General features: G+C 39.5%; 1 protein-coding gene and 1 long non-coding RNA gene across 6 annotated transcripts in view; one reads left to right on the forward strand and one right to left on the reverse strand.

Moving 5' to 3' along the window:
• Nucleotides 1-20,239, reverse strand: part of APBA1 (amyloid beta precursor protein binding family A member 1) — a 270,008-nt gene that overhangs the window by 72,352 nt on the left and 177,417 nt on the right. For 3 of the 5 annotated variants that reach the window (XM_056806236.1, XM_056806239.1, XM_056806238.1), the window contains exon 3: nt 1,289-2,628. In XM_056806236.1, coding sequence (XP_056662214.1) covers nt 1,289-2,557 — 1,269 coding nt within the window. In that variant the 5' untranslated portion in view covers nt 2,558-2,628. Of the gene's footprint in view, nt 1-1,288; nt 2,629-3,047; nt 3,100-4,791; nt 4,936-20,239 lie in introns of those variants that run through there. The other 2 variants (XM_007498570.3, XM_001365449.4) reach the window with 2 other exon arrangements.
• Nucleotides 4,992-6,410, forward strand: LOC130455578 (uncharacterized). The gene is made up of 2 exons (XR_008913655.1): nt 4,992-5,125; nt 6,089-6,410. It is a non-coding gene; the product is annotated as an uncharacterized LOC130455578 (long non-coding RNA).

The raw sequence follows: 20,239 nt of genomic DNA on the forward strand, positions 1-20,239 counted from the left end.
AGAGAACTGATTTTTTTTTTTTTAATATGCTAGGTTTCCTCCATCTATTTCTTCTGGAGAATTCTTCAATCCTCTCTTCCTAAGTCAAAAAGGAGGTATAACAGCATTGTCTGTACCTTATATTAAAATAAACACTCTTGATTTACCTACCTGATCTTTGCAATGATAATGCAGGGCCTTTATTACTGTAGGAGAGTACCCCGGGGTATTTATAATATTTTTTAAAATGGCACTATCACTCTTTGAGTAGGCAGTTCCTTCTGTGGCATACTTTGTGTACATGCAAATACTATTTGTTATCTAGCCACTAAAGATGGGAAATTTAATGTCAAATAGCAGTTTGACTGTTACTCAAAGAAGGGTTAATGGAGTCTTTCTAGACTAAATAACTCTTAAAACGAAATAAAAACAGTATTGCGAATCTGCAACTGGTTTGCAACAGAGGCCTTTCTCACCAGATGCTAGCCACTAGAAAACACAGTTACAATGACAAGATGAAGATATAAAAGAAATTGAATTTAAACTCTAAGCTTCTCTTTTACTCCAAAATGCAATTTTGAATAAAATTGCTTTTTAAAAACCCTCCTCTAAAAAAAAGGAAAGTTAACAGTCATGAACAGAACCTTTGCCATTTGCTGTCAGAGACAAAGGTTAGCTCCTTCTGAATCATTCTGGACAGCATGAGACAAGTAGTTTGATCTTGCTATTAAATATTTTGGTACTTCTGAGATGGAAAATAACATGTTGACCTGGGCAGGGATCACTTTCATTAATTAGCGCAGTAAGTGAAAGTTAGCGAGGCAACTTGTCACTAAGTGCTAAATAAGTCATTTAAAGAGGTTTGGGGTAGGCAAAGGAAGGAATCACAATCAGAAAAGCACCCTCAAAAAGGTCTTTTGGTGTCTCGGGACTGCACTCCCTGAGTCCCCCTCCCTCCAATGACAAAGTTAATGACAGTAATTACCTGATTAGTCCAAGTGCAAGTCCCCAATTACTAGATTTTCTTTAAAGTGAATTTATGTTCAGCTTAAAGAGGCTGGGGGATGGGGAAGGAGAAAGGAATCTCACCAAAGATCCAAAAAGCAAAACACTCTGGGATCCCAGAAAGATTGCTTAACCTAGAGAATGTTTACTAATTTAAGCAAGGATTAAAATGAGGCAGCCTGAGATGGGGCATCTTTGTCTGGATCCTTCCCTCCCTCCCCTCTTTCCTACAGGCTGGACAGATCCCTCCAGACCCTCCCAGCAATGCAGACAAGGAAGGCAGCCGACAGCTCCAAATACTCACATCTCCATCTGCTGGCCTCTGGTCCTCACAGTCCCTAGTCGGGCTGATGTCCTGCCGCATGACCCAAATGGGCTCTTTTGGCTCGTCTGGAGTATAAGGCGAACGGATGGTCCTGGTTTTCACCTCCTCGATGGCCTCTTTAATGTCCTTGATGGCCAGGGAGATGGCATCCCTCTTCTCCTTGCTGTAGCGCTGCTGCCCAGCCTCGCCTGCCAGAACTGCGGGCCGGGGTCCCACAGAAGCGATCTGCCCCGGGTTCCCCTGCTCCCCACCTCCGTCGTCGCCGTCGCCGCCGCCGCCGCCGCCGCCGCCGCCGCCGCCATCCGGGCTGGGCACCCTGTCCAAGTTCTGCTCAGCCTCAGGCATGTCCTCAGCGGCTTTGTCGAGGCTTTGGGAGCTCATGCTCTGCTTGACCTCAGCCACAATCTGGTCGATATCTTCCTCCTGCTCATAGCTGTCCATGCGCGGGTAGGGAGCGAATTCTGCCTCCTTCTCGGGGCTGTCTGACTCGCCATCGGAGCGCTCATCGTAGTGGTGGAGGCGCGCCCCGAGCGCCTCTTTGCGGTAGTTGTCTGCCTCCTCGCGCTCCTGCTCATACAGTCGCAAGCCTTCGCGACCGTCGAGCTCCGCCGTGTCCCCGATCTCCTCATACACGTGCTCCTGCAGCCCCGAGTAGTCCGCGTAGGGTTCCGCGTAGGGCTCGTCCTCGCTACGGTGGAAGAGTCGGTGCGTGTAGACGTAGCCCGAGTACGCGGCATTCATGGCCTCTTCGTGCTCCAACGAGTGGAAGTGCAAGTGGTTGGGCAGGCTCCGGCGATGGGCGGCCTCCGCATGCTCAGCCTCGGCGTTCTCCGTGTACTCCTCAGCTTCAGGCCGGTACTGCACGGCGTAGGCACTCTCGTCCTCGTTCTCCTGGCCCCGTTCGGGGTCATAGCCGTCCTCACCCGACGCAGCAATCACATCCCCCTCAGCTGTGTCCGTGTGATTGTGGAAGCCGCTCTCGGTGCTGGCCGAGCGGGCCAGCGAGCCCCCTCGGTCCTCCTCCTCCGGTCCCTGGACGGGCAGGGGACCGCGCTCCCCTTGGGCGGGGCCGCGAGAGTAGGGGGCGGCATGCTGGGGCTGGGGCTGCGGCTGCTGCCGAGGCCGCTGCTCCTCCTCCACCTCTAGGTGCTCCAGGTCGGCTTCCACAGATTCGTTGACTTCTCCCGATTCTCCACTGCCTGGCTCATCGATCACCTCCACCTCTGGCGGTCCTTCCACGTGGCTCATGGTGGGGAGGAGGGAGAGCTCGGGACGGGGATGTCTGCTGGCTTACTCCGCTCTCATCTTCCTCACTGTGTCTGGAAAAGAGAGAAAACAGTGTGGATAAAATCTAAATTAAGCACCAATAGGACCACAATACAATAGAAACAATAACTTGGTGTCCTGGGTACAAAGGGGGGCACCACGTATTTGCTAACTGAACCCCCCCTCCCCACATGCCTAGTACAGTGCCCTGCACACAATAAATGTTTGTGGAATTGAGTGAATTATTAGTATGTTCTTTAACTGGATCCCTGCGAGGGATTGACATTTTTTCCCCCTTTTAAAATATTTATTTTATTGTGCAATTTCTTCCTTGAAGTTGATTGCCCAGAACCAGTTATTGACTAAATATATCTGGAATAAATACTTAAAAAAAAAATTCATGGCCAAACCCTCTGCCACTTCACCTTCCTTCCTGGGGTTTTTCTGAAGTTAAGAATTTCTTATGACTTACTGTTCACTCTAGAGCAAGTGAAGATATCACCACTCCCCCGAGAGGAAAAACACTACAAGTCAAGAAAAGGTGAGAGAGAAGTGAATTCCTTAATAAAGCTGCTGTGCAAGACCTGCCCCTTCTATGTACTCCGTGCTTTTTACCTTTAAACTCTTATTTTGAAAAAGGTCAGGTACTGGGCATGGCTGTGGCACAAGATGGGCACAAGATCTGCACGGTGTGATTAAAAACAAACCAACAAAGGAACCCCGCTGGACCTCAGTCTTAAACCTGGGCTCAGAGTACCTAGACTGGAGTCTCAGCTGCACAGATGTATGACCTTAAGAAGTACCGGAATTTACATAGCATTTTACACATATTATGATATAGTGGACATCGATTCTGGAGTCAGAGGATTTAGGATCAAATCCTGCCTCTAACCTGTTATTCCTAAATTAAATTGCTTCTAATCTCTGTAAATTGGATAAGTTAACCTCCTGTGATTTACTGTGTTATAGACCTTGAGTTCAAACCAAATCGACTGACCCCAAACCCACTCCTTTGCTGTGTAGTTAACAAACATCAGGTATGATACATTTTTAAACAATGTTAAACCTAAAATTAAAAAAAAAATTAAACCTTTACCTTCTGTATTAGTATCTCAATTCCAAGACAAAAGAGTGGTAAGGAGTAGGCAGTTGGGGTTAAGTGACTTGCCCAAAGTCATACAAGCTAGGAAGTGTCTGAAATTAAATCTGAAACTAGATCTTCCAATCTCTGGGCCTGACACTATGCACACTGTGCTAAATAGCTGTCCCCACTATATTTATTTTTCCTGGTTCTTTTACTGACACATAAATAAAAACCAATGCTAAAGCCCCTATATCTAATACTTCTTAATTTGAAGAATAGCCTTTAAGAACAATAATCAAATTGGCTTGGGTTGAAGTTTTTACCCTTGGTCAGGCAATACAAATTCCCCTTTGATGAAACCTATGGCCCAATGATGCTCTGAGACACTGAAGATTTTCATGAAGGTGGTATTTAAGGAAGGAGTTTGGTGTGCTTTATCATGAAGTAGGTTTGAGAGGCTAAAAATCTTTCCTGGAAGTAGAGGATTTACTCCATCTCCAGAGACATCTATACAAAGTTATTGACAGTTGGCCTAGAATAAATGCCTTATTCCCAAGAGATGAATATTTCACTTTTAGAAATATACTTGCTCCATTTCACCATGTAGCCAACTTTGGTTTTAGATTTTGGCCATTAAAAAAAACCTCTACAATTTCAGTAGAACACATTCATTTGAAACAATATAATGTATCAGAAATGATAAAACTATTTTTTCAGTTTTCTCACATAAGAAAAAAAGGCTAAGAGCTTAAATGGCCCACTTGAAGCATATTTTCTCCCTGCTAAAGTACAGATCTACCCCATTTAAACCAAGATCCCAGAGCATTTAAAAAACAAGTTCTTATTTATTAAAAGTCCTTATTTAGTACAATTGTAATCTTGAAATATATATGAGTAAATTGCTGTCACTATAAATAGAAAAAGTATAAAAATAGTTTTTTAAAAGTATAAAAAAAGTAAAAAGCATAAATCCCTCCAATGAAAGCTAATAGTCAAGAACATTTAAAAACAATTTCTCAACTAGTAAGAATGTGACCTTGAAATATTTATGAGGGATTCACTGTCATTACAAACAAACAGTCTATGAAGAGCTGCCTTTAAAATATAAAATAAATATCAACAAGTTCTTCACCTGGTTCTTGCTGATCTAGGCGCTATGTGACCTTGAGCCCATGTCTTTCTGAGTCTCAGTTTCTTAGCTGTAAAATAAGGAAGGTGAAAAATGGACACTCCTCAACATCCTTTCTAACTCTAGGTTCTATGATTCTATGTATTCTCCTTGTAACTAAAGCTGGGGCACCATGGTAACTGAAATACACAAATGACCCTCCATCTTTCTTCTCATCCCACCCCACAAACTGTGCCAGAGATGCTAACTAGTAGCTAAATTAAATGATTTAATTTTCATCCCCTATAACAAGGAATATTGGTATGAAGTATCCATCTAAAACCTACATTGCTGTGATGTAAGGCAGTCTAATCAAATGAGATTATAATTGCAGAATGTTTAGCACAGGGCCTGGCACATAGTAAGCATTATATAAATGTTAGCTATTATTATCAGTAGTAGTAGTAATCATCTCTATACTGATTATTATATATTCCCCTTGTAACTAAGGCTGGGGCACCATGGTAACTGAAATACATATACATAGATATGAAATACATATCTATAAATGTATATACATATAGTGCCCATGTATATATCTATACATATTTCTTTTCATCTCAGAACCTCCATGGGAATTATTCAATATTGACAGTCATGATTTTCCATTAAAAATTAGTTTTCAAGGAGGCTTTAAATTCTTTCAGCAAAATACTTGATAGAATCAGGGAAGACTCTTGAACCAGACTGATTTTCCTTCAGGAATTGCTTCCTTGCTTTAAAACCAAGCTCCTTTACCCTTTTTTTTTATGCCATGGACCCTTCTGTTAGTCTGGTAAAGCCTATGCACTTCTAAGAATAATATCTTTAAATGCACAAAATAAAATACATAGGATTATAGACACTTACTAGGTACCAAGAAGAATGCTAAGAACTTTATAAATATTATCCCATTTGATCATCACAACAACCCTGGGAAATAGGTATTATTGTTATTCTCCTTTTACAAAGGATACCAATTATAAATAAATGAAATAAAAAATATTTTTTAAAACAAGTTTATGGCTCCCAGATTAGGACTCCCCGCTTTAACAACTCTGATATCCAAATAAATTTCATTCTACTAGATGACTAATGCCACAACTTCAATGTTTCTGATATACCTATCAGTAAGCAATTTATCATCAAGTCTTTCTACTAAAAGTAAATCCTCTTCTTAGCCAATATCATAACAAATGGCCCTAGGCCAACACACAGAAGAAAAATGCACGTGACTCACCTTGGGTTAACAATCTCATTATATATTTTTTTCTTTCCTCAGGTAAAGAAAAGGATTCCAGAAATGGATAAAGATCTTTGACAAAACAATGGCATTCTCACATTAACTCCTGAGAAGAGCAGCTGGGCTCTGCTACCAGGCACATAAAGGAAGGGCCCACTGAAGCATTCCTAATTCTGCACTCCAACCTTAATGGGTGGGTGAGCTTCTGGAACAGACAAGTCACAAATGTTGACTATTAGTTCAGACATATTGCCCCTGAAGGTTAAATGGCTTTCCTCACTGGATTAAAAAAATGAAACAAAACAGCAAGAAAACAATTCCAAAGGCATTTGAGTAAAAAGCTTACTTAATATTTCCATAATACTCTCCTGTCCTCTGTCTCTACAATAATTCTTTGGAAAACAAAAACAAAAAACAAAAGAGGAAAATTTCATTAAAGCAAGACTAACCCTGATGTACAAATCTAATTCTGATGAACATGGAGAAAGCATTCAGTGGGGTGAAATACACTGCAATTCTCCATGTACCTGTTCCCTGAGGCTGTTCTTAACAAAGTGAAGCCAGTTGCAGAAATCCAAAAAATAAATCAGAGGCCAGCAATCCAATTCAACCAGATGCAAAACTAAGCAGAAGTAACCCCTTATCTCAAAAAGCCTTTTCCTTGGACTTGATGAAACTGATGGGCATATGCTTAAAATAGATGGGTTTTTTCAGCCTTTTTTGGGCTCTCTTTGTCTTACCATAGAATGGAATGAAAAAGCATTTATTAACTACTTACTACATGCCAAGAATTGTACTAAGTGTTGGGAATACAAATGGAAAAAATGAGACAGCTTGCTCCCAAAGAGCAGTCCCTTTGATGGAGAGAACACATAGGGAAGAGTTCAACAACAGAGAAGATAAAGAGGCTTCGAGATCCTTATGGTTCATCAACAGAGCTGGTGGCAAGGCTCAGAGGTCTTTAGGTCGAGCTCTAAGGAAGGGGATTCCCTGGTGGGATCTGGGTGGGCCTAGTTCAGGATAGAAAAGGAGGTAAGAAGGAGGGGGAAGGATGTTTCTGAGGCCTCTCCTAAGATCAGGAAGGATTCAAAGAGATTAGGGATTTCCATACAAGAATGACATGGAAAAAATGGTGATGGAATAAATTATAAAGTACTATGCTAATATTGGTGGAAATAATGTGATTCTGCAAAAGGAGGTTTTGCACTTAATGAGGACATTCTTCAATCCCAAGCCTATTTATGCATTCAGTGTTAGTCACTTAAAACCATGATTTCAAGGGGAAAGTTTGGCTTGAGATATGGGCAGCATATTTTACTAGCTAGATATTTGTTTGAGAAGCAGTATGATATGGTGGTGATTGAGCCAAGCCAGGAAGACCTGTGCTCAAGTCTTGCTTGCTTCTGACAAATAGGACTCATAAAGTTCTGGAGAAGTAGCAACTTCTTTTTTTAATTCTTTTTTAATTCCTTTACTTTCTGCCTTAGAATTGATATCAAGTATTCATTGTAAGACAGAAAAGTGAAAAGGGCTCAGCAATTGAGATGAAGTGACTTGCGTAGACTCACAGGACTAGGAAGTGTCTGAGGTCAAATTTGAACCCAAGTCCTCCTGACTTCAGCCCTACTCCTCTATTCACTGTGCTACTTAGCTGCCTCCTCCCCCCCCCCCTTTTAAAGTTACAGCTTCTCATCATCCCCAGTCAATGCTGTAAGACAAAATAGTGGAAGGCTTGCTAGGAGGAAGCTTTCCCATTTCCAATAGGAGTTCCCTATTCAGACACAATTGCAGATCCAGAACAACAACAAAAAAATTTAAAGAAAGAATAAAAAAAAGTGTTAATTTGAATCTGCAGTTCTAAACTTTCTAAAGTTGCAGAATTCACCTCTCCAAACAAACTGTTAGCAAAAGCTGTTAGTAAAATCTTGAAAAATTATTTCAAAATATCTGAAATTAATGTTATCAGATAATGTAAGGATGATTTTAAAAAACATCTTACATTTTGAGATCAATGCTATTCTGATTTATAGTATTGCTAACAGTTTACCTAATAAAAAAGTCACGATTATCAACAAATGTTTGATAATTGGAAACAGTAATGAATGCAACAATTTTCACATTGGAAGATTCTTTGTAACATTTTTCATTTATCCCTTTACTTATATAAACTAATATTTTTGAGTGTTTCAGTTCATTCTATTTTCACTTGAAAATTCAAAATTTATTTTAAATTTATTGCATCATTTATAAATTTGCTGGAACTGCTGAATCTGTGTCTGGAGGTTTTGCTTTTCTTAAAATAAAAAAGGAGAATTTATTCAATTTCTCTTTACCCATTTTAAATTCTACATTTTGAGGCATAAACCACACCAAAGGTGTGATTTACTGGTAAATCAGAATTTAGGCTAAGAAAGGAAGAGAACTGGAGCACTAAATTTACATACCCAAAGGAGGTCTAGTCTTTACAGCTTCCAGGGGGGTCTCCTAAGGACTGGAAAGGGGAAAATGCTACAAATCTTCAAGTATGAGTCACAGTAGGGCAAGTGAAGAGGGCAGCAAAAAAAGGTGGCTTGAACGAATAAATCATTGAAAAACAAAGCATTTATGAAGTGCTTATTATATGCTGAGCACTGTGCTACCCACTGGGATACCTATAGAAAAAGCAAGACTACTACTTTCCTGCTGAAAAGGAGTTATGTTAAGGATGCTCCCTCAGTTTCTCAGTGCCTTGGGATTTAAGGGCAGCCATTGTTGAGGTATTATCTCTTCCCTAGGCTCCCAGATCTATACTTTGACATCTCCGAGTACTGTAATTATTTGAATGGGATGAAAGCATTGGACTGGAATGCTCATTTTCCTTATTGAGTATTCAGAGTTCATTAACAAGGTCACCTGAAAGTTTTTTTTTTATCTGTATTCTCAGGTGCCATGGGGACCTAGATGCATTTGAACCAGGATGGACCCTTACCTATAAACTGTAATTGGTGATGGTGGGAATTCAGCTAGTTAGTTTATGAGTAAGGGATGGGTGGGTGTGGAGGAGGACATAAATGAGCAATTAAAACTACACAGATATCCAGAATAATGAATGATTGGTGTGGGCACAAGCATCCCAATGGTGTTCTTTCTACTTCTAAATTGGTTCACCATTTCCAGGAGAATGTCCTAGGGATATTTTCTCAAGTTAGAAGATAATGGCCCTTTGATTAAAGAGTTTGCATCGGTCCTTTGAGATTTGGGGAAAGAGAAGAAAGGAGGTGGAAAGTATTTCTGTAGAGCAGAAAAACTACAAATCCACAATTATTCTAGTATTAGGTAATGGAGCTTCAATGATCCATATAGATATGAACAAATGTGTGGATGCCTGTCTATACACTCTTTAGCAAGTAAAGTCATTCACCTTCAAAATTTCACATATTCACTTATCTTCACAAAGAAAGAATGGTACTTACAGTTGTAGAAATTCTAAGTTGCAAACATATCTCTATTCACATTATGAAAGGGATCATAACAGCTGTAAACCAGGTATGATGAAATTAAATGGAGTACTTGTGGTTTGGCTGGCCCTGACATAACCATAAAACTATTCAAAAAGGCCATCACATTGTTAATTTAACACATACCACTCAACCTGAGATCAAATCCTTATTGCTTCTTGTTATCCTCTTCTGTGACTGGGCAAATCATTTAACCTCTTGGGGTCCCAGTTAAAAGAGGTTAGACTAGATGTCTTCTATGGTCTCTTCCAAGTCTAAATTCTATAAACCTATTGTTAACTCCTTTTTTATATGAGCCTGACTATGGACTAGTAGAGAAGTCATTTGATTATATTGTGTCTTCCAAGAAGTTGATCTGAAGTGGGTATGTGACAGCTACTTCTCCACACTTTACACCCCACTAAGTACTCTTCTATTCAGTGACACCAGCCTCTCTACTCTTCTTGAACAAGACCCTCCATCTCCGACTGCAGGCATTCTCATTGGCTGTTCCCCAAGACTGGCTTATTTATCTTTTCAATCTGTCCTGGCTCCCTTCAAGTCACATCTAAAGTCTTACTTTCTACAGAAAATCTTTTCCAATCCCTCTTAATTCTAATATCTTTTCTATGTTGGTTATTTACAATGTATCCTCTATTTTTCTTGCTTGTACATATTTGATTGCATGTTGTCCCTTCTATTAGATTGAACTCCTTGAGAGTGGGTAGTCTTTTGACTTATTTTGCATCTTTAGTGCTTAGCACAGTGCCTAATAAATGTTTATTAACTGTATTCAAGGAGGATAAAGCAAAAACAGGGTTTATTTCTAGATTTTGAGAAACTTCTAACCACTGGAAAGTCAGTTATTCAAAACCTTCAGTCAAAAAAAAAAAAGAGATCATTCTAGTTAAATAGGAAGGTCTAGGAAACTCTAATTATATTCTTGTTCCTGGTTGTAGACAGTAGTTCAGTTTTTATAGTGTCTATCTGGCATTCTAACATTTTTCTTCCTGGAATTTCTGGATGATTTTATGGAGCCTCAATTTCTCAAAGCACCATTAGAGAAACCTTGGTTTGGGGGATTTTTTTGGGATGTAGATGACAAGGAAATCTTGATCCAGTAGGTTTAGAACTTTATCACCTGACCCTTTTTGATGGATTAAAATTAGTTTTTCTGACTCTAGGCTGAGTATGCTTTCCATTGTGCCACCTAGCTGCCCCAACTCCTCAATTTATGCTTTGGATTACATGCAAAGTAAAAAAAAAAATTCCAAACTTGGGGAATGGTAACAATTGAGAGAGTCAGGAAAAGATTTGTGTAGGACTGGGTACTTGAGTCCAACCTTGAATGGAGCTGGTATTCTAATAAGCTGAGGTAAAGAGAAAAAAACATTTAGACATGGGGGATAGCTGGTACAAAGGAAGGAGAAGGAATGTTGTTTGCAGAGAATAGCAAGTGGTCAGTTAGGTAGAAATAGAGAGTATATGATGGAAAATAAATCTTGAAAGATTGGTTGGGGCAAGGTTGTGAAGGGCTTTAAATGCCAAATAGGAGTTTGTATTCTGCCCTAGAAGGATTGGGGCTTTTTTTTTTATTATTAGGGGAGTGACATAGTCAGACCTATGACTCAGAAATATAATTTGGCAGCTGTGTAGAGGATGGATTGTGGAGAGGGGATATTTGAGACAGGCAGTCCAATTAAAAGGATTCTTTGGTAGTCTAGATACAACGTGATAAGGGCTTGAATAGGTTTTTGGCTGTGAGAGTAAAGAGAAGTTCTGGGATGTTTATAAAAGACGTTGTGGATATAAAATCAATGACATAGCAACTGATTATAAAGGGTTTCCCAAAGGGTACTTAGGGTAGTTTTGCTTAAATAAAAAAACATCTATTTAAGCTCATATTTTAAAGCTTTCATGCTAATACTTATATTCAAAACTTTATATTAAAGCTTATATTTAATCTGTTAAAGCTTAAAACTGCACTAAGACTTTTGGGATCTTCATGCATGGGCAGGGGATGAGAGAGAGTTGAAGAATAAAGGGTAACGATAAGATTGTGAACCTGGGTTACCAGAAGATTCATAGAATCCTTGAAATAGAGAAGTTAGGAAAGATAGGGGTTCTGGGGGCTTGGGAGAGACAAACTGAATTTTAGATGATTATGGAATATCTAGGTAGGGACTTAATGCAGGTTTGGCAATTAGAAGAGAGGTAAAGGCTGGACAAATAAATTAGGAAGCCATTTACTTAGAGAGGTCAGTAAGAACCACAATTCATTCTAACAACATTCTTGACTCCACATAGTCATGAGCAATATGAACTTTCTCTTATTCCACAAGATGCCCATTTAAAATTGTCCATGTACTATAGACTTGAAAACTGACCTCTCTCACATGTCATTTCAAACATCAAGTGCTTTGCTTAATCTTTTCTCAAGCAGATGCTGATAAGGATTTCCAATAAATTCTTCTAATGAATCCATTAATTAAAGAATCATGTTAAAAAGAGGATTATACCTCAAAACAAAATTCGAGGAGCTAGCTCATGGGGTTTTTTCCCTCTCAGTCTCATTTCCTCCCACTCAAGTTACACAGCTGTGCCTGTAGGGCAGTGGCCCTAGAATCACATTTCTCAGGACCTCACACTGCCTTCAATCCACCCACACATCCTGCTGTCATCAAATCTTATCACTGCCACCAAATGAAAGGAGGTCTATGATCCTATGATTGTGTGGCGTCATGTTAATTACCATAGTAACAAATGGCTGGTTACCTGAAAAGATTGTCTTTACTGAAGTATTTGATCAAAAAAGTGTTCTATGAGTTGTTAGAATAATGGTGAAAGAGAGAGGGGGAAGGGGGAGAGAAAGAGTGACAGAGATGTAAACAGGCAGAGACACAGAAAGAAAGAAAGAGGGGGGGGATGGAGGAAGGAAGAAAAGAAGGAAGGAAGGAAAAGAAAGAAAAACTGTAAGGAAAGGAAAAGCAACATGAAGAGCTGGTTTTCTGTAACTGTTTGCACATTCAGGGAACACCAGTGGCATCTGGAGCTGTCCACAGTTAATATTCTTTCAGAAAAGCAAGGAAGGCTCAAAAAGATCATCTGGTCCTGGGATTCTTTTTTTTTTTTAAACATTATTTTATTTGGTCATTTCCAAACATTATTCATTGGAAACAAAGATCATTTTTCTTTTCCTCCCCCCATCCCCCCCCCCCCCCCCCCCCCGCTCCCACCACCTCTCCCATAGCCGCATGATTCCACTGGGTATCACATGTGTTCTTGATTTGAACCCATTTCCATGTTGTTGGTATTTGCATTAGAGTGTTCATTTAGAGTCTCTCTTCAGTCATATTCCCTCCACCCCTGTAGTCAAGGAGTTGCTTTTCCTCGGTGTTTTTACTCCCACAGTTTATCCTCTGCTTGTGGATAGTATTTTTTAGATCCCTGCAGATTGTTCAGGGACATTGCATTGACACCAATGGAGAAGTCCATTACCTTCGATTGTACCACAGTGTATCAGTCTCTGTGTATAATGATTTCCTGGTTCTGCTCCTTTCGCTCTGCATCACTTCCTGGAGGTTGTTCCAGGCTCCATGGAATTCCTCCACTTTATTATTCCTTTTAGCACAATAGTATTCCATCACCAACATATACCACAATTTGTTTAGCCATTCCCCAATACAAGGGCATCCCCTCATTTTCCAATTTTTGGCCACCACAAAGAGTGCAGCTATGAATATTCTTGTACAAGTCTTTTTCCTTGTCTCTTTGGGGTACAAACCCAGCAGTGCTATAGCTGGATCAAAGGGCAGACAGTCTTTTATTGCCCTTTGGGCATAGTTCCAAATTGCCCTCCAGAATGGTTGGATCAATTCACAACTCCACCAGCAATGCATTAATGTCCCTACTTTGCCGCATCCCCTCCAGCATTCATTACTTTCCATAGCTGTCATGTTAGCCAATCTGCTAGGTGTGAGGTGATACCTCAGAGTTATTTTGATTTGCATCTCTCTGATTATAAGAGATTTAGAACAGTTTTTCATGTGCTTATTAATAGTTTTGATTTCTTTGGCTGAGAACTGTCTGTTCATGTCCCTTGCCCATTTATCAATTGGAGAGTGGCTTGATTTTTTGTACAATTGATTTAGCTCTTTGTATATTTGAGTAATTAAACCTTTGTCAGAGGTTTTTATGAATATTGCTTCCCAATTTATTGCTTTCCTTCTGATTTTAGTTACATTGGTTTTGTTTGTACAAAAACTTTTTATATATTCCAAATTATTTATTTTGCATTTTGTGACTCTTTCTAAGTCTTGCTTGGTTCTAAAATCTTTCCCTTCCCAAAGGTCTGACATGTATACTATTCTGTGTTCGCCTAATTTTCTTATAGTTTCCTTCTTTATGTTCAAGTCATTCACCCATTTTGAATTTATCTTGGTGTAGGGTGTGAGGTGTTGATCTAAACCTAATCTTTCCCACACTGTCCTCCAATTTTCCCAGCAGTTTTTATGAAATAGTGGATTTTTGTCCCAAAAGATGGGTTCTCTGGGTTTTTCGTATACTGTCCTGCTGAGGTCACTTACCCTGAGTCTATTCCACTGATCCTCCTTTCTGTCTCTTAGCCAGTACCAAATTGTTTTGATGACCGCTGCTTTATAATATAGTCTGAGATCTGGGACTGCAAGACTCCCTTCCTTTGTATTTTTTTTTCATTGTTTCCCTGGATATCCTTGATCCTTTGTTCTTCCAAATGAACTTTGTTATGATTTTTCTAAATCAGTAAAAAAAAAAATTGGAAGTTCAATGGGTATGGCACTAAATAGATAAATGAGTTTGGGTAGGATGGTTATTTTTATTATATTGGCTCATCCTACCCATGAGCAGTTAATGTTTTTCCAATTATTCAAGTCTAGTTTTAGTTGTGTGGTAGTCCTGGAATTCTTAATGTGGGGTCTGGTTTGTGGGGAGATTTCAGAGGGTTGGTAAATTTGGAAGAGAAAAACATTACATCTATATTTTGATATAACTGATTCCTTTTTTAATCCTATGGATTTTATTTTATGCTTTAAAAATATTACTCTGAGAAGGAAATAAGTATTTATTTTATATAGCACCTACTATATTGACAGGCACTGGGCTAAGCACTTACCAAATATCTCATTTGATCTTCACAGCAACCCAATGAGTTAGTGCTATTATTAATTCCATGTTACAGATGAGGAAACTGAGTTAGAGGTTAAGTGACTTGACCAGGATAACATGGCCAGTAAAGAATTTAAACACTGGATTTGAACTCTAGTCTTCCTGACTTCAGGTCCAGGACTATTCCCTGATCCACCTAGTTGCCCCTAAGGATCCACAGGCTTTATCAGTATGTCAGATGTCTATGAAACAAACAAACAAAAAATTGAAAGTCTCTTATTTAGTCCAATCCTTTCATTTTACAGATGAAGAAAACAAAGGCAAAGGCTTAAGTGATTTACTTTCTTGCTCACCTTTGATCTCTCTTTTATCTATTGGTTGCTTCCCCTCTGCCTAAAAACACATTCAGTCTTCTCCATCAAATTCCCTATCTCCCCATGTCAAAAAACCCTCATTGATCCATCCATCCCTACTATAATTTGATCTCTCTCTCTTTTTTTCTGGGTAAATTTTAGTAAAGGCATTCCACTATCATGACCTCCACCTCATATCCTCTCACTCTGTTCTTATCTGTCTATAGTCTGGCCTCTGACCTCATCATTCAACTGAAATTGCTCTTTCCAAAGCTAGTAAGATCTCTTAATTGTCAAGTCTAATGACCTTTTTTCAAATCTCATCCTTCTTGACCACTCTGCTGCCTCTGACATCATTGATTATATGTGCCTCCACACTGGTTCTATACAACTACAGAAGGCACCAAAACTGTAAAAGGGAGGGAAGTTTGGGGATGTGAAGGGATGGATTGTATTGGGCCAGTGGCAATAGGTTAACTTTGGGTTGAAAAGTTAACAGATACTCTAACCAGGACAAAGCCTGGTCTGAGATCACACATAATGGAAAAGTAGGTTTAATTAAAGAATGGGCTAGAAGGGTATGGGATAACCCTAAAACTAATTTTCTAACTAATTAGCCAAAGATCTAATGTCTCTTCACAGAGATTCTTCAGAGTGGTTTTCCTACTCTAATCCTCGCTGCCTAAAAACCCCAGTCCCTGTTCTTGATAAGCTACAACTAACCACCACCCCTCACCCCACTTTAGCTAGTGTAAATCTTGAAATTTCTCAGACTTGTGAATGTTAAAAATTTCCACATTGAGGAATCCTCCATTGGAACAAATTCCCTACTGGAAACATACCCCATTTTGATGTGAGAACTCACCAGGATCAGAAATAGGAGGACCTCTACTCCACCCATACTTAAGACTGCTTTAGGGGAGAAAACCCCTTGCTAAACAATGAAAGTACTTGTACCCATGCTTATAATAAGGCAAGGAGTTCTTTGAGCCATGCCTGTTTTTAAGAATTGATACAATGGGATGCTAGGTACCTAAAAGGGCCGGGCAAGTTTTCTCTTAATGAGGTAAGTCGACTTAGCTGTGTTTTCTCTGGTTCAGACTTGTTGAGGGGATTAGTTGACACAACAGCATTTTCTCTGGTTCAGACTTACTGAGGAGATTAGTCGACTTAGCAGGAATTCAGATGGGCAGTCCTTTGGAAAATGTCTACAGTGATTGGTAGATGTAAGGACTTAGGGGAGGTGACATAGGAGAAAAACCCCTATATAAGAAAAAGCAGAATCTCTTGAGGAGGAAATCCTTTTGGAGGATCTCTGATGAGGATTGCTTGGGAAGAATCTCTTGAGAGAGGCTCTGGAGAAGGGAAGCTCTTGGAGGACAATCTCTAAGGAGGTCTCGCTGGAGCTCCTCTGAGGGGACTCTGTCCCTCTGGAGGCTCTGGAGAGAGGCCCTTTGGAACAGTCTCTGGCTGGAAGGCTCTTTGAGGAGGACTCTGGCTGGAACTCTCTCTGGTGAAATCAGCTGAGATGGAGCTGGCCTGGTGTCCCTAGAATCCTTGCTTAAACAGACCTTGTGGTGAGTGATAAAAGACTGACTGATCTCTCTCTTAAGACTCAAGTCTAGGCCATGTTGGCTTAAGGCCCTTCATACTTATTTTCTTTCTCTCTCTCTCTCTTTCTTTGATACTCATTGTATTATTAATTAAATTCTCTATAAAACCCAGTTGACTTGGGCATATTGAATAATTGGGAATATTTCCCTGGCGACCACCTTATATTTGATTTAAAAACCAAGACACTGTAGTGAAACATATTTTCTGCGGTCACAATTTACTCACCCTCTCTTATATCTATCACAATTTATATCTTCCACCATTTTAACTCACTATAGTTTACAACATCAACCATTTTAAATCTTACACTAGTATTAAGGAACACGTCTGTGTAAGCCTGTTTAGGGCCCAGGGAAAGTCCTGGATCCAAAAAGGATCTTGACCAGGTCTCACAATTACTGCAGATAGTTGGTCAGGATCACTAGGTTCTGCTTTGATGAAATACAGCAAACAAGACAGCAAGCAGGACAGGAACAAGGGTAGGATCCAGCCACTAAGGAAATGTAGCCACCATATCCAGATATCTCCAGAGAGACAGCTAACCCCTCAGTACCAGTCTAACCCTTCCTTCAAAATTCCAGAAACTTTTCTGCTGATCTCATGCCACTCCCCTTTGCAAATTTACACACTTTCCTCCTTAACTTAACTTTTCCTTATAAAACAGCTCAAGGGGAAAGTGTGATGTCTTGGGGAGGAGGTCCACAAGTAGACTGGCTAGATATCTGTTTGATAGTGGCTGTGGTCTTGGGGAAGATGTTTTGGTAAATCTAGGTCGAGCTCATGACACCAGAGGAAGGAAGCAGGTGGCAATATAGACAGCTTGTCCCAAGGGAGGAAAGGGAAAGGTAGTGGGTTGGCTGGCCCCTTGGATGGTAGGGGGATGAGCTGTTCAGTTGCATAAATGTCAATGTCAAGATTAAGGAAGATGCTTCTTTGCACTCCCTCCATCTGCTCAATCCAAAAACTATAGAAGCAAGAAACTGAGCTTGGGTGATGTCTCCTCTTATTCAGATTTTCCACTGCCTTTTCTAAACTATCATTTCTCTTATTTGACATCTTGATGTTCTTGGGTTGATGATCTTATTTAAATGTATACAGATATCAGATCTTTCTTTGTGTTTCTTACTGTTTCTAAATCACTCTAAAGGTTCATGCAGTAAATCCATTTTCTCTTCTAGGCATTTAGCTGTTGTTATGGTCTTATTCTTTCTTTTTTATGGATTTCTCCCATGATATATCTTCAGGCAAATAATCTGGAGGATTACTTGTCAGGGATATGGTAGAAGACATCCTTGTTCAGATATAGGCTAGGCTAGATAACCTCAAGGGTCTCTTCCAGCTCTGGGATTCTCTGATTCTGCACATTACAAGCTGTTTTGTTTTTTTAATCTTTGTTTTCCCATTGGGAGTGTACAGACTGGCTTCTTTGGCATGGATGTAGTTTTCACTTTGGAGACTTTCTAGTGTTCTTGGCCTTGAAGCAAATAGTATGATGTCTGTTGAATTTGGAGAATCTTGTCATTACACAATCCTGCTTGTGCTTGGATCTTGTCCAGAACATTCTTGGTGCCTTTGGTGAATAGACATCTCCCTGTTTAATACCTTGCTTTATGTCAATACTCAGAGAATCACTAAGCAAAACAATTCATGGAATTGCATCTTTCATTGAGTCTTGTACAATATTTATGAAAGATGCCCCATCTGAGGAGATATTTTAAAGCTGAATTTGTTCTATGGTCAGATATTTCAATACTTTAAGGATCTGTTTTTTGTTACTATGGATCCCATTGCCACCCATGTCGATCTCAATCACTTTATAACATAGCAGATGGTGCTTGAAGATTATTATGATTGTAAAATTTTAATTTGTGAATTGTAAAATGGCCTTGTGGCCAACCTAACGAGGAGCCTTTTTCTACATTCAGTAAGACTTATCTTTGGACAGCAGGCATGCATTTGAGTGAAGGGTAGAGTGATGATTTATTTAGTATGTTACAACATGAACTCCTTTGTGGGAATGGGTTGGACTAGATGGCCATTGAGATTCTCTGCCTCATTGGGGCAGCCAGGTGGCACAGTGGATAGAGTGCTAGATATAGTCAAGAAGCTAAGTTCAAATCTTGCCTACTGTGCTTTATATTTAGTGTGATATTTATTTAACATTTAAGCTTGGTTTAAACCCCCTTCTAAAAAAACCTCTTACCTTCTGTCTTACTAACCACTCTAAGAAGGAAAGGCAAGGGCTAGGGAAACAGGGTGAAGTGCCCACAGTCACACAGTTAGGAAATGTCTGAAGGGCCTGGGTCTTCCTGTTTAAAAGCCTGGCATCTATCTATTGTGCCACGTATCAAACCCAGTTTAAAACTCTTTAAGAGTTTAAATCTCTTCAGTTTCTTCAACTGAAAAATAGGGATCATAATAGCACCTACCTTATATGGAGTAATTGTGAAAAGCAAATGAAATAATACTAGAAAAGCACTTACTACAGTGTCTGTATGACATATACTAGGTAGTAAAAAAAGTTCATTCCTTTCTCTTCCCACTCTGAAATTCTCTGACCCATGGTAATACTCTCTCAAATTCTTTCTTTTTGAACCCTTACTTTCTGTCTTAGTAACAACTCTAAGATAGAAGGGCAAGGGTTAGCCAATTGGACTTAAGTGACTTGCCCTGCGTCATACAAAGAGGAAGTATCTGAGGCCAGATTTAAGCTCAGATCCTCCTGACTCCAAACCTGATATCCTACCCAGCTGCCCTTCTCAAATTCTTTCTTAAAGTTAATAAGCAACATAGGGGAAATCCAGCCTCTTTCTACATGCCATTCAGTTGTGTTACTATAAAGATGTGTCCCAGTGTACTACAGCTTCCAAAAACCTGCTGGTTTCCTTACAATGTTTCCATAAAAGATGCTGTTGATTAATATGTCATCACCTCCAACATTCACATAAATGCTGTGCTATAAAGGCAGCAAAAATATTTTTCTCTAGGAACTCTGTGAGATAGTCAATAATTATGGTTATAATTATATGTGCTGTATGTTACAATGATTGTATAATTGTTGTAGATGTTATATAGTGGATAGGGCACTAGGCTTGCAGGATGAAAAGCTGTAATTCTACCTCAGATACTCAGATATGTGGCCCTGGGCAAATAAAATGAAGGAGCTGGACTTAATGGCTGCTTAGATTCCTTTCACTCTAAATTTGTGATCTTCATTAGTAGTACAAGAAGCATTCTTGAAAAGATTTGATAAAGATAAGAAAGGAGGGATATGGGTCAGTAATTGCTAAAACCTCATTGATACTTTTTATTTCAGTAATAGCATCACTTATGACTTTTCCCAATATTTTATAATCTTCCACTCTTAGAGATATTTTCTGAACTGAGCCAGTCTATAAAGTCTGGTTGGGAATTTTCCATCAATAGCCTGCAGTGAGATAAATACCATCTATTTCTCCCTGTCAGATGTTTGACTGTAGAATCTCTCATCAAATCAGAGAATTATAAAATCTCAGAATGGAATAGGATGTGCATATTGAAATTACATTTTTGGGCCATGGTCATCACAAGAATTTATTTTGCTTGACTATATATATATTTAT

Source organism: Monodelphis domestica, chromosome 7 (genome assembly GCF_027887165.1).
Source record: "Monodelphis domestica isolate mMonDom1 chromosome 7, mMonDom1.pri, whole genome shotgun sequence".
NCBI lineage: Eukaryota > Metazoa > Chordata > Mammalia > Didelphimorphia > Didelphidae > Monodelphis > Monodelphis domestica.